Below are 14,143 nucleotides of genomic sequence, written 5' to 3'. Positions count from 1 at the left end.
ATTTACTTACCTGGATGATTGAGCATCAAGACTAATTTGTACTTACTCAAGTACACCATTACTTTTTGAACTTGAATAAACAAATAAATACATTTTCCAATCAAGACTTGGTCATGTGATTGGCTCATTCAGCACAAGGCAGTAGAACTATATATGTTTAATAATGTTATGAAAAAAGTAGGAAAAACAAATGCTTTGGAGAACCAACCTGTATCTATATAAATAGATACAGGTTGGGATGGTTATAGTTCAGGAGGTACAGCAGGTCATCTGCGAATCAGAAGGTTGGTAGTTTGATCTCTGGTTCCCGCAGTCTGCATGCTAAATGTCCTTAGGGAAGATACTAACCCCAAGTTGCTCTCTGATGCATCCATCAGAGTGTGAATGTTTGAATGTTGGTTTGGAAGTACGTAAAAGCATAGAAAAAAAGGATTGTGCAAATGTGGTATGTTGTATAAAGAGCTTTGAGTGCTCCTCGAGAGTAAGAATCAGTCCATTTACAATAAATTTAAACCAAACATCCCCAACTACTTGTTTCTCTTTAGGATCTTTTACTTTTAATGACAAACCTAGATGTTCAAACAGTCTTTATGCTTTGGGATGCATTTCATTTGTTATTTGAGGCATCAGCATGTTGAAGCAAGAAAGGGAACACACCCACACACATACAAACCTATTGCTCCCACAGTTTTAGACCATCATCATGCTACTTTGAAAAACCAGCAACATGTTCAAGCACGACAGGACGGCATTTTTTTTTCAAGATGTGGGGCCTCGAGTCTTCAGCACTCGTGTGGAGCTGTGGATGGCCACGCATCTGGGGTCTTTACCTGGCTCACTGGGGGCATTACATCACCCTCGTTTTCAAGTAACATTCACTGTCTTACACACACAGAAAACACAGTGTTTGTTTGTGTACCTTTCTTTGTCTTATCTTTCAGGTGCTGTGTATGGTTTGAGTGTGTTTTGTTAAAGATGCAGCAGTTGGAGATGCAGCATGTCTCTCTGTTTCAGCCTCAACCCACCTCCCGTTTCTTTTCTCTCTTTCTTTCTGTCTCTTTTCTTTTCATATTCCACACAGATAATATTATGAAAACAAGATTAAAAGATGAGCCTACAAAGAGTGGATAGTGCCATAGTGCTCCTCTTGTGAAAGAAAATGTGTTTGCATGACAAAGCATTCAGTCTATGATTCGGTTTGTTAGAACAGAACAGCCATGGAAGTGTAACAGTTAAATAGAGTTCAAGTTAAATCCCACTAAATGTGACATTGGCACCACCTACTGTTGCAAAAGTCACCCTGCAATATTTACAAAGGGTAAGAAATTCTGGGTAATCCTCAGAGCCTTCAGTTTTCAGGCCCCTCTTCTGTGGAACCAGCTTCCAGTTTGGATTCAGGAGACAGACACTATCTCTACTTGCAAGATTAGGCTTCAAACTTTCCTTTTTGCTAAAGCATATAGTTAGGGCTGGACCAGGTGACCCTGAATCCTCCCTTAGTTATGCTGCAATAGACGTAGGCTGCCGGGGATTCCCATGATGCATTGAGTTTTTCCTTTCCAGTCACCTTTCTCACTCACTATGTGATAACAGACTTCTCTGCATTGAATCATACCTGTTATTAATCTCTGTCTCTCTTCCACAGCATGTCTTTATCCTGTCTTCCTTCTCCCACCCCAACCAATCACAGCAGATGGCCGCCCCTCCCTGAGCCTGGTTCTGCTGGAGGTTTCTTCCTGTTAAAAGGGAGTTTTTCCTTCCCACTGTCGCCAAAGTGCTGCTCATAGGGGCTCATATGATTGTTGGGCTTTTCTCTGTATCTACTGTACAATATAAAGCGCCTTGAGGCGACTGTTGTCTTCATTTGGCGCTATATAAATAAAATTGAATTGAACTCACCTCCTTTATAGAGTCTAGGGGACCATCCAGTAGTCTTTATAGTGCAATAGCAACAACAGGGTTCTTAATGCCATATGTAAGACATAATAATGCGTAGAGAATTAATAATATAGAGTTGGACAGAATTGAGAAAGCAACATTAACAGTGGACATGCTGCTTTGTAAAACAGTTACCCCACCCCAAAGTGGCCTGGTATCCCATACGCTTACCCTACACAGGGAAACAGTCAAACGAGCTCTCAAAGTCCACCTTCTTCACAGAGGGTTACTGTAGGTGGTATGTGTGTGTCTACTATTTGCTTCACCATCCTCTAACATGGATTCTCAATATTGAGACACATGCCATCTTCGATGTGTTGCAATACATCTGTTTTCTGTTCCCACGGGAACCTCTTGCTCACATCCCCACAGTTGGCCAGCGTCAACCATGACATGTTCCTCTTTACTTGTTTCTATTAAATTTTACGGTTATTTCAGCACAACTTGTTTGAACCCATTTGAACTCAGTTTGAACTATAACCATAAGTTATGTTTTTTTTCTTCAAAATTTTTGTAAAAAAAAATTCTTGTTCCCGCATTACAGAGTTTGTGCTCCAGTATTAGAAATGCTTACAGCATGGGATTCCTGGAAACACTCCGATACATGTAGAGAATTAAAGTGGTAGGTTTACTCTTTAACTTAAATATCTAACATGACTGTTTTGTGTGAATGGGTTAAACTTTGCACTGTCCACCTGCACGGCCCGGATGTAGAACTGAATATCTGGACCAAATCCATGCGATCATGACCAAGGGGAGCAGCAGTTGATTATCCAGAGAGATAAGCCTGAGTCAGCATGAAACTGCAAATAATATATGCAAAACACATCAGCTAATATATTTCATTTAGATAAGTGCTCAGTGCCGCATTCAACATGTTTGCAGGAGTTTTGGGCAGTTTAACAAGATCATTTTTGCTGCTTTTGCAATTTTACTGTTACTGTCAATCAAGAAAGAAGAAGCAGCTGCAGGTTTATGTAGGTGTAACATTATAAAAGGTTTGCAATATAGTTTGGAGACTCTACTCATGAGACTAGCTGTTGTAAAGGCTCACCTTTCAGCACATTCACTTCACCAGATGCACCTTGTTTCTTTTCCTCACCTTTGATTGGGTGTGGTGCTTGGCCTTAATTGCACTCACCTGTCACTCCTTATATAAGGACTGCACTCACCCACCCCTCACTCTTTCTTCACTCCCACATGGGGCGGCAGAGATAGCCGTCCATGTGTGTCTTTCCTTTCCCCGTTATCCAATAAAAAGACAAAACCTGCAAATGATTGTTGACTGCTTATTCTCATTCTAATCGGATCAGCCCATGATGATGACTACTTAAACACTGAACCTTCCTTCCTCCAAAACACTAGCACTCCTAACCAGTTACTTCACCCTCTTTAATCAGGCTTTCTTTAGTCCATATCTCCTACTCTGGACTACAGTATCCCAGAAGCATTGCAAATGGATTTAAATAAAAAATAAAAAATATATATGAAGTTGATTTTGACTCCGTGAGGCAGGGAGTAAGGAGGACCCAAATGCAGATGCTTGGAGCTGTTTATTTGGCTGCATATCCAGGTACAAGAATGGATCAGGCAATACAAAGGAAACAAAATTGTCAAATTACAGAAACTGAATTGAGCTAAACTAATCACAGACACAAAAAATAAACTCCAGGGAAGAGCAGACAATCCAACCAATAGAGATGGTAAGCTCGAAATAGATGTTTCAACACTGTCTTGAGCGTCTGAAGCGCAGGTTCAAAACACCCAGATCATGTGAACATGACTAAACGAGGTTTTGGAGCGCGTCGCCCCATTTTGAACAGGTGGCGTACAGAGTGCTTCTAGGCGCCGCCAGATACGATGCTATTCTCTGTGTGTTTTTTTTTTTTTTTTTAACTATTTGGTGTATCAGGTGATGTCATCCTCACTATGATCTATTACTCACATACTGTGCTGCCATAAGGAATATATTTATAAACATATTAGGAAAACAAATCCATTAATTACAGGTGATCTCTTAACATTTTTAGTGGGAAATCAGTTTTCCTCTTTTCCTTTTTTAAATTCTCCTTTATGCTTCTGGTTTGAATATCTCATGTTCACTTTAACCAAAACACCAGACTCACAGGAAAACTTCATGCCAGTGTTACAGGATGCAGCATGCATTGCAGAATAAACAACAGGAAAGGTTGTTCATGGTTCAGAACATTATCAAGAACAACTATACCAGGTTCTAGCTTGATAGTACGAAGAACAGACTTGGTGACACGAAAAGTTCAAAAATCAGCTAAACACAACCAAAGTTGAGGGCTGTGCACCAAAAAGTCGACTGACCCCACGAACGGCGGTAAACCTGCGTGGTTACTACAGTAAACACAGCAGTCATTTCCTAATGTTTTTCTTTTTAAATTGACTTATTGTGAGCAACATGAATGTTAACATTATTTTTCTTCAAAATAAGTATTGATCACAATCGCTGGCTGGCTGGTGTAATAAGTAGCTTTGATTGGAATTGTGCAGGCCTTGTTCAGAAGCCTAATTAGCTTTTATAATGCCTCAATTGGTTAAATTCAATTCAATTCAATTTTATTTGTACAGCACCAAATCACAGCAACAGTGCTTTATAGGTGCTTTATATTGTAAGGTGGACCCTACAACAGGGGTGGTCAATTCCAGGCCTCGAGGGCCGGTGTCCTGCAGGTTTTAGAGATTACCCTGGGTCAACACACCTGAATGAAATGATCAGTTCGTTCCCAGGCCTCTGAAGAACTTCAGGACATGTTGAGGAAGTCATTCAGCCATTTGAATGAGCTGTGCTGGATCAACACATCTAAAACCTGCAGGACACTGTCCCTCGAGGCCTGGAGTTGCCCACCCCTGCCTGCACTACATAAAATCCATACAGGTTATTGAGTGAGCCCAGGTACCAACTGGGGATAATGAGCAGCATCTGAGTCCTCAAGAGAGCAAAGGGAGAGAGAGCAGCACCACATGCATGTATAAATACTCAGCTCCACAGAATGTGGATATTACCTCTAAGATTAGAAATGTTGTTGTTGTAGAAAGATGCAAATTCATCACAATTATTTACTGACAGAAATTCAGTTGGTATGGTTTTGGAGGGATTCAGTTTATCAATGAATGAAAATAAAAAGCAGAATTAGACCAGTTATTGTTGATTAGTTGGGAGATGATTGGCTGGCTGATTTGATTTCATTGTTGTAGCAGTAAAGTGCTTTTTTGTAGTTTTCAAAATGCAATTTATTGCCATGATCATGATGCCAGGTCTCTCTTGGAAATGAGATTTTAACCTCAAGCGAAATTTTTACCTGGAAAGATAAAGGACTAATAAATTCTTTCATCTCTCCTGTAGATTCTTTTTGGCATCTTTACCTTTTAATTGTTTCTCCAGGGAGCTGTTGGTGGGCAGCATACATTACAGTTTGACAGGATAAATGTGGTCAATAATCTGGGGAAATTGTATTAGAGAAGTTCTCCATCATTTCCTCACATTATGACCACAATGATAATGTACACTTTGCTATCACTGACATGATACTTGTTGACAATTGGTTTGTATTTTTTTGACAGATGAACAAAATACTTCTGGAAATATGCAGTAATGATCAGAGACAGTCACATCTTGAACATGTGCAACTGTGACATTGAAAACTCCGGGGGAAAAAATCAAATCGAGGATGTCCCCTTTGGAATGTGTGTTGTTTAAAATCAAAACATTCTAATAAATGGATAAACTGTTTGGAGCCAATCAACTCTGTGCATCCTGGGTGGTAAACACTGGGGCTTTATAGTGCTGACAGCTGAGAGTTAGTAAGTTACACATGAGGAGATAGTACAAAGAAGAAAGATGGTGATTAGAAAGAGATGTTTGTAAGAACTCAGCCACTTTCTGGCTCCAAATGGTGTTTCCAAGAGTGTTTGAAAATGTCTTTTCCATCCCCGTTCTTTATCTGAACCACTGAACTCAATGATAGGCGTTCCAAAGATGCAAAAAATAAATTGGCATAGTCTGAAGAAAAACACTGGCCTGCAGATTTCTCTCCCGTGCTATCACATCTGTTAGTTATGTACTCATAAACCCTGTTTAGGAGATATTTTGATAATGCTGTTAAAAGAAGCAGAAATTCAAGCTTTTTCAGTAACTGAAGGGTTTACGCTACTGTTTGGTAAAGGTAGTGGTAAACTATGGGTAGGGAACCATACTATCATTGTTAGGTGGGACAATAATTGTACATAGTCACATATGACAGTATTGGACAAATAAGCATTTTATAAATTTTCATAATGTGGAATAAAATCAAATCATTTCCAGACAGGAAAATCATTCTGTCAGAGAAAAGAGAGACAAAAGGAGAAAAAAAAACTGATGTAAGATACCTGCTTTTGGCCTGGATCACACTGTTTCACTTGGCTCAAACTAATTTTACAGAAGCCAAGAGCCTTTGAAAAAAAGAGTTGCGAATGAAGAAGAAATGCTCAGTGCACCATGGATAGGTCCCCCCAGCCTAGACCTATGGCAGCATATCTAAGGTCCAGGGTTACCTAATCCAGGCCTAACTATAAGTTTCATCAAAAGGTAAAGTTTTAAAACAAATCTTTTTTTAAAAAAAAAAAGTGTTAAAAGACAGACATTAAAGATGAAGGCTCTCTCGCCCATTCTCCCTTGAAATTCTGTTTCATTCTGTCTTATTTTAGCATTATTGTACAGATTAAGTGTTTTTGTAATCTTGTTAAAAGAGAGTTTTTCCATAAATGCAAAGCACTTTTTTATAAATGTGTAATAAGCACACACTGAAGAACACATCCTGGTCATAAGTTATTCCGAATATCATCATAGTGTTACTGGAGTCCTAGATACTTACTTACTGAAGTAAGTATCTAGTTTGAAACCACGTTTCTGTCCTACATTATTTTAGGGTCTTTATCTTTTAACATAAAGGGCCTGAAGGCAACTGTTGACCTGGAAGATTTTTAGGACAATAACCTCAGTCTTTCCTAATTAGAAGCAGGAAATCAGAGATCATCCGGTGATAGTTGGTATGAAAGACAGGAAACATTTGTCTTCCTGTGGTGTTGGAGTTACATCCCACGCTGACAAACCAAAGAGCACTTATAGATCGACTTGCTGCTGTTGTAAATGTCCAAGCATTTCAAATGAATGAAGTCTTTCTAGCATATGTACTTAAAGTCAGTGCAAACATTAAGTTAAAATATATCTGTCAACTCCAGCTCTGCCTCCTGCCCTAAATCATGCATCATAACATGTCTCTGCCATCTGTTAACTCTGTCATATTTCTGTCTTCTGGGATTTTTCGTTATTAATTAATAATTAAAAGTTCGTTGTGACACGTGATTTATGTGGATTAAATCACCTTAGATTCTGAACGAAAAGCGTGAAATTCGTTGACACGACAGTTTAAACGGTTTTGAACTGAGTGCTGTTTAAACGCCTTCTCATGACGTCACGTTGCGTTAGCGTCCTGCTGCCAGTGGGAGCCCCGTTCATGTGAGGGTGGGAGAAGAGGGCTCTTATAGGACTGAGATATTAAACTGAATTTCAAAGAGTCTGTGATACTTGGTGTGTAATTTTACAGGACAGAAGCCTCAGCATCACCGAACTGCTCAAGATGTTTAAAAAACTCCTGCAATATGTTCGCACTGAAAAAATCGGCACCCCCGGGACAGTGATCGGGATGGTCGGCATGGCTTTCTTTCTGCGGAGTATGATGTGCGCTTGCAGCACTTTTGAATGTAATGAAATCATCGTCGTGCCTATTTTTTTGATATTTTTCCTGATGCTCCTGATAGACCAGACATGTCGGAGCACCGCGAAACATCCATCCACGTTTTTATGCCTTGTACTCAAGCGCGTTATCAGAGCGTTTCTAATCAGTCTGCTGTGGATTGTAGCTGTGTTGATTTTCACAGACTGGTATGGTTGCTGCACCACTGATGAAAACACGAGTAAGCTGTTCTGTGAACTTGGGATCCACACCACTGAAGAAGAAGCTCAAAAAACTGAAGTGCAAATCAAATCAAAGGTGAGGATGTCTTGTTGTATATATGTGCTCTTATTCTACTTTACAAATTTACAGCAAACACACATTAATGCTGTTATGTTTTGCATGTTTGTTGCTTCTTCTTCAGCTTGCTGGTTACTCTCTGCTCCTCAGCATGACTGTGGTCGCTTTCTTCATGACTTGGAGTGGGTGGAGGAAATGGTTTATAAAAAAATACAGTTGGTGCAACAAGAAAACTTTTTACTACAAACTGATTTTGGAAGAAGAGAAAAAAGTTCTGGAGGAGCTTTTGAGGAAAGAAGCAAATGAAACTCTGACTAAAGAAATCACGAGCAACATAAAAAGGAAAGACTGGGACGGCTGTTTTAACGTCGCTCAACAAATGATCAATAAAGCAAAACATCAAAAACCAGAAGCGACCAACCAGCAGATCAACTGGATCAGTGAGGGGAGCTCCAGCAGAGGGGGACAGCAGCATCAAGCAGCAGCACATCAGCAGGTAAAGTGAGGTGTTATTTACATACAGATGTTACAGCTGCCAGACTCAGTCAGTCTAAATGAATGAAACTATTTCTTTGTTGCATTCTGACCTGCACAGTCATCCAGGTCGCCATGAATCCAACTCTACTCATTATTAATAGCATTAACGTGTGTTGTTGTTGTTTAGTTAACTATGAAACCAAAAAGACACAGATTGCTATCCTGATGTAACTCTGATTAATCTGGGCTTGAGACCATCATTAGAGCACTCTGTGTTTCCTGCCTGGGTGCAAACATGATCTATGTTAGCTCTAACTACTAACACTGTGCAGAAATACAATGAAGAGTGAATAATTAGTGCACAGAGATTCTGTTGTTTACTTTTTCTATCAGAGTTAACTTTCTTACTAATTGATAAAAATCTTTTGCAGGCACAAAACTATGAACTTGAAGCAGTGGCACGAGGTAAACGCACCAACACTCTCACCGTACAGCTCTCTTAACATCACCTAACTTCACTTTTACAGCGATAATACTAAAACCTGTCACTGATGTGAGGATGGTGGTCTGCATAGTTACCACTGTGCATTTTCTTGTTGTCACTGAGACTGTCTCACATTGAGGGCTTGCTCTGGCCCAGCTCCATGCAAAGCCTCTTGTGCATAAAGACACAACAGACTCTAAATGTCTACATTTAGTCAGGAGCTGTGACTCAGTTTAGACATTTACTTTAAAAACTAAATTGATAACAACAATAATAATCTCTTTCACAGGGTTGAAATATCTTATATCTCATAGCTCATAATGAGATTTTTAATATTGCGCTGCTGAGGTTGGAGTTAATTTTAATCACTTTAGAGATTGGCCACAATGTGTTACTGTATCAAATTTTCTCACGTTGTTTGTCTCCTGCCCTCCTGCTGCACCATTTATATTTTCATTTATAAAGTTGCTATCAAAGCTCAGAGTGTAGCAAATCTGTATTTAGCACCTCTCAGTCCTCTTATTTCCCCTTTTGTTTTACTTATGATGACTGATGTTATGATCAGTCTGTTGGAATCAGAATAAAATCTATGGTCTCCATCTTTTTTAACTCGGCCGACAGACTGTGAGGCAGTTTCTCTGCACTGAAAACATTTACTGTTTATCACTGCAACAGTCTCTGTGTTACCCTTCCTTACTCTTCATATTCACAGGGTTCAGGGTAGTTTGGACCCAGGCAAAGAATTCCTTCGTAACGAGTCTACAACAAATTGTTATCTACAGATATAATAATCTGACGTTAAATTAATGATTCATCCTAAATGACTCTTTCTGAGAGCAGAGAGAATTCTGGGTCCTTTGCAACACTTGATTTTGGAGACACGACAGCATAACAACCATACTAATATAAATATATTAAAGGTTAAATAGCAAGAACATTTTGGAACTGTTAGGGTTTATTTAACTGTGTAAATATTTTCCAGTTGTTGACACTGTCCTCACTTCTATATCTCTACAAAACAAAGCATGTCCTGAATAAAAAATCATTATACACACTCTATTGTACTCTGTTGCTTCCATATATGACTTACTGTCTGGAGATATGGGCTAATGCATATAAAACGAACACTCTTCCTATTTTCAAGTTACAAAAAAGAGCTATAAGAATTATAAAACAATCAAACTATATAGAACCAACTAACATTTTGTTTATTAATCTGAATACCCTGAAATTTTATGATTTAGTTGAATATAAAATGGCACAGATAATAAAGCACAAAATAACTTGCTTTGCCCCAGTACTCAGAAGCTGTTTAAAGTCAGAGAGAATCAATATGACTTAAGGGGAACAGATTTCTTTTAAAAAAAAAACAAGATAAGGACAAATATAAAGCAGAGATGTGTTTCTGTTAAAGGAGTTAACCTGTGGAATAGTTATGACAGTGATTTAAAAAGGTGTAGTTCATTTTCCTTGTTTAAAAACATGTTTAAAAATAGAGTATTAGAAAAATATATAAATCAAGAATGAAAAGAGCAAAAATAATAAAACTGAAACTCTTGACTGTTTTGCTTTGATGTAGTTATTTATCTAAGGTGGAACGTTTTTTGTTTGTTTGTTTGTGTCACGGTTCGCTGGAGGACTCACACGCAGGACTCAGAGGCACAGTATTTATTACAATTCCACCAGGTGTATTTGCAAACAGTGCAGAGGGGGTAGTGCTATATACAAAGCAGTGACAGGGGAAAAGGCTCCGGGGAAATCCAGGGAGGGAAAAGACACTCGCTCTTCTTCTGACTCTCTCCAGACACTCACACAAAGGAATCCACTCGGGGAATGCAGGGTCGGGTCCAGGGGATCTATGTACAGAAAGAAATACACGTCAGAGGTTTTGTGCAGGGAAAAAGAGAACTTGCTCAGAGCCGGGCTGCACTGACGTGAGTCACACACAACGATCCAGCGATGAGTAGAAGCCACTCCCTGGCTTAAATGCTGGCTGTGCTGATGAGGCCCAGGTGTTTCCTCTTCAGAGGGGTGTGGGCCGAGGGCGTGAACCCACCATGAGTTCCGCCCTGGCAAGAGAGTGAGAGAGAGCAAGAGAGAGAGAGAGAGAGCAAGAGAGAGAGAGAGCGAGAGAACTACTAGTCAGCAGCCTGCTGATCCCCTGGCCGTGACAGTTTGTTTGTTTTTGCTTTGCTTGGCTTTGTTTTATTTTTTGCTTCGAGCCAGGAGCTACAGGAGCTGCATGCAAAAAGATCTTTTGTTAAAAGGGTTGGCGTAATAAGCAAATGCTTCAGCCAATACCTTTTGATTAGCCTTGTCTCATGCTTTCTTGCATTGTGGTAGATCTTTGTTCTGTATTCATTAAGATATTTGAATGCTAATCAATCAAATCAAATCAAATCAAATATATCATCATCATCATCATAATAATAATAACAGTTAACATTTTTAAAAAGAGCACAATTTTTTTTACTACAAACTAGGCTGTGGATTGAAAACAGTGGTAGGAAACCTCATCTGTGCAGGAGTTGCTCATTCCCTGAAATGGCAGCTCAGGTGCTCTTACATCCACTTGCACTGCAGGATGAATCCAAATATGATAAAAGTCTCAGATTTAGACAAAATGTCTCTGTTATAGACAGTGTTATTGTTAATGTATGTTTGGGGGCGTTGCACCCCGGAACCTTCAAAGGTTTTTCAGGGTTCTCCCTGCCGGAATGTTATGTGTGGGACAGTTTCCTGTATGTGTGCGACTAGCTGTGGTTGTTTCTAAAAGTGGTCAGTAAACGTCCTAAAACTGGCACTTGAGTTTCCGAGCATTTTTATCCTGAGGTTATAACACCTTTTTGGCGACGAGGATAAAAGCCGAACGCGGACAGTTTTGAGTTTTTGCTACGGATTTTGCAGTCGGACTACCGCTTCGCAGCTATGGCTACGATCGGATCGCTCACGGAGTTCGCCGAGGGAGACGGCGACTGGATTGAATATGTCGAGAGGCTGGAACACTTTTTCTTGGCAAACGACATTTCGGACGAAGGAAAAAAAAGGTCAGTTCTTCTTAGTGCGTGTGGAGCGAGGACCTACAAGTTGATACGTAACCTGACGACGCCTCGGAAACCAGGGGACTTCAGTTTCAAAGAACTGGTGACGTTGGTGCAAAATCATCACTGCCCGAAACCCTCCGTGATTGTTCAGCGGTTCAAATTCCACACTCATTCACGCAAGCCGGGAGTTTCGGTGGCTGCGTATGTGACCGAGCTGAGACAGCTATCGGAGCACTGTGAGTTTGGAGGCGTGCTGGATGACATGCTCCGCGACAGGTTGGTGTGTGGTATAAATGATGATGGCATGCAGCGTCGGTTGTTAGGGGAGCCCACACTGGACTTTAAGAAAGCTTTGGAAATTGCTCAGGCAATAGAAACGGCAGCTAATAACACTAAAGACATTCGGAAAGCTAACAACAATATGCACTCAACCGAGGTGCATCATGTATCTCGGAGTGTGAGGGGCAAACCGAGGGAGCTTTTGGAGTGTTACCGGTGTGGGGGAGCACACTTTGCCAAGGACTGTGTGTTCAAAGACAGTACCTGCCATAACTGCAAGAAAAAGGGGCACTTAGCCAAGAAATGTAGGGGCACTAAGGAGAAATCAAAGAAGGAATGGAAGACAAAACACAAGCTAAACACGCATCACCTGCAGGGCATGGCGCCTGAGGCGGATGAGTGTGTTTTCAACATGTTTAATCTGGTTGGCTTTAATAAGTGCGGTGCGGAGCCCATCTATGCCACTATCCAGGTAAATGGGAAGGAGCTACAAATGGAGGTGGATACAGGGGCTTCAGCTTCGGTGATCAGCCAAGCCACCTACCACAGCTTGTGGCACTCGGGCGGGGCACCAGCTCTCCAAGCGACTGAGATAAGCCTTAGACAGTACACGGGTGAATGCATTCCCCTGCTTGGTGCTATAGAGGTGCATGCAGCATATCAGGGTCAAGAAGCTGCAGCAACACTACTGGTGGTGAAAGGGGAGGGGCCTAGTCTGCTGGGTCGTGACCTTCTGCAGAAAATCCGCCTGAACTGGAGGGAAATCAGGTATGTAACGGTAATAGCAGAGTTACTGGGAAAGTATGCAGATGTGTTCAAGAATGAATTGGGCACTCTCCGGGGCACCACTGTGAAGCTGTGTGTGGACCCTTTTGCCCGGCCACGCTTTTTCAAACCACGCACTGTACCATACGCCATGAAGGCCAAGGTGGAAGCAGAGTTGGAGAGACTACAACAGATAGGGGTCATTGAGCCAATAGAGTTCTCGGACTGGGCAGCCCCGATTGTACCAGTGTTGAAAGAGGACGGAGGGGTGCGTATATGCGGTGATTACAAACTGACAGTAAACCAAGCCTCTCAGCTCGACGCCTACCCTCTGCCTCGAGTGGATGACCTGTTTGCCACACTGGCAGGTGGTCGGACATTCACAAAGTTGGATATGAGTCATGCTTACCAGCAGTTGCTGCTGGATGAGGAATCAAAAAAATATGTGACAATAAACACACACAAGGGGCTGTTCAAGTACAACCGCCTTGTGTTTGGCGTTGCATCCAGTCCGGCTATCTTTCAGCGCACCATGGACAATCTTCTGCAAAACATTCCTGGTGTTGCTGTTTACTTGGATGACATTTTAGTTACAGGTAAAACAGAAGAGGAGCATCTGCGTAACCTTGAGCAGGTGTTGAAGAAGCTCTCAGAAGCTGGGTTGCGTTTGAAGCGCAGTAAGTGTGTTTTCCAAGCCCCTAGCGTTACATACCTGGGTCATCGCATCTCTGCACAGGGCCTGTCCCCACTGGAAGAGAAAGTGAGGGCAGTAAAAGAAGCCCCGAGTCCAAAGAATGTAGCTGAACTAAGATCATTCTTGGGCTTAGTGAACTATTATGGGAAGTTTTTGCCTGACCTCTCCAGCATGCTTGCTCCCCTGTATGGGCTACTGCACAAAGACAGTCAGTGGAGGTGGTCCCAAGCACAGGAGAAGGCCTTCAGACAGGTAAAAGAACTGTTACAATCGGCACCGCTCCTGGTGCATTTTGATCCGGAGAAGGAGGTGGTCCTGTCCTGTGATGCCTCCCCGTATGGCATAGGAGCTGTTCTTTCCCATCGCATGGAAGAGGGGGACGAGAAACCGGTCGGATATGCGTCACGCACGCTCACAG

General features: G+C 41.3%; 1 protein-coding gene across 1 annotated transcript; it reads left to right on the top strand.

The window, feature by feature from the left end:
- Positions 1 to 7,586: 7,586 nt before the first annotated feature.
- LOC148097043 (uncharacterized) lies at positions 7,587 to 8,962 on the top strand. The gene is made up of 3 exons (XM_087834173.1): positions 7,587 to 8,000; positions 8,107 to 8,478; positions 8,891 to 8,962. Exons 1-3 carry the CDS (start codon positions 7,587 to 7,589, stop codon positions 8,960 to 8,962), a joined length of 858 nt encoding a protein of 285 aa, XP_087690299.1.
- The last annotated feature ends 5,181 nt before the right edge of the window (positions 8,963 to 14,143 follow it).

This window comes from Neolamprologus brichardi, chromosome 20, assembly GCF_056152115.1.
Source record: "Neolamprologus brichardi isolate AB-2024 chromosome 20, ASM5615211v1, whole genome shotgun sequence".
Taxonomy (NCBI): Eukaryota; Metazoa; Chordata; class Actinopteri; order Cichliformes; family Cichlidae; genus Neolamprologus; species Neolamprologus brichardi.
Note: the sequence above shows the minus strand (reverse complement) of the source record. Positions and strands in the feature narration are given on the sequence as shown.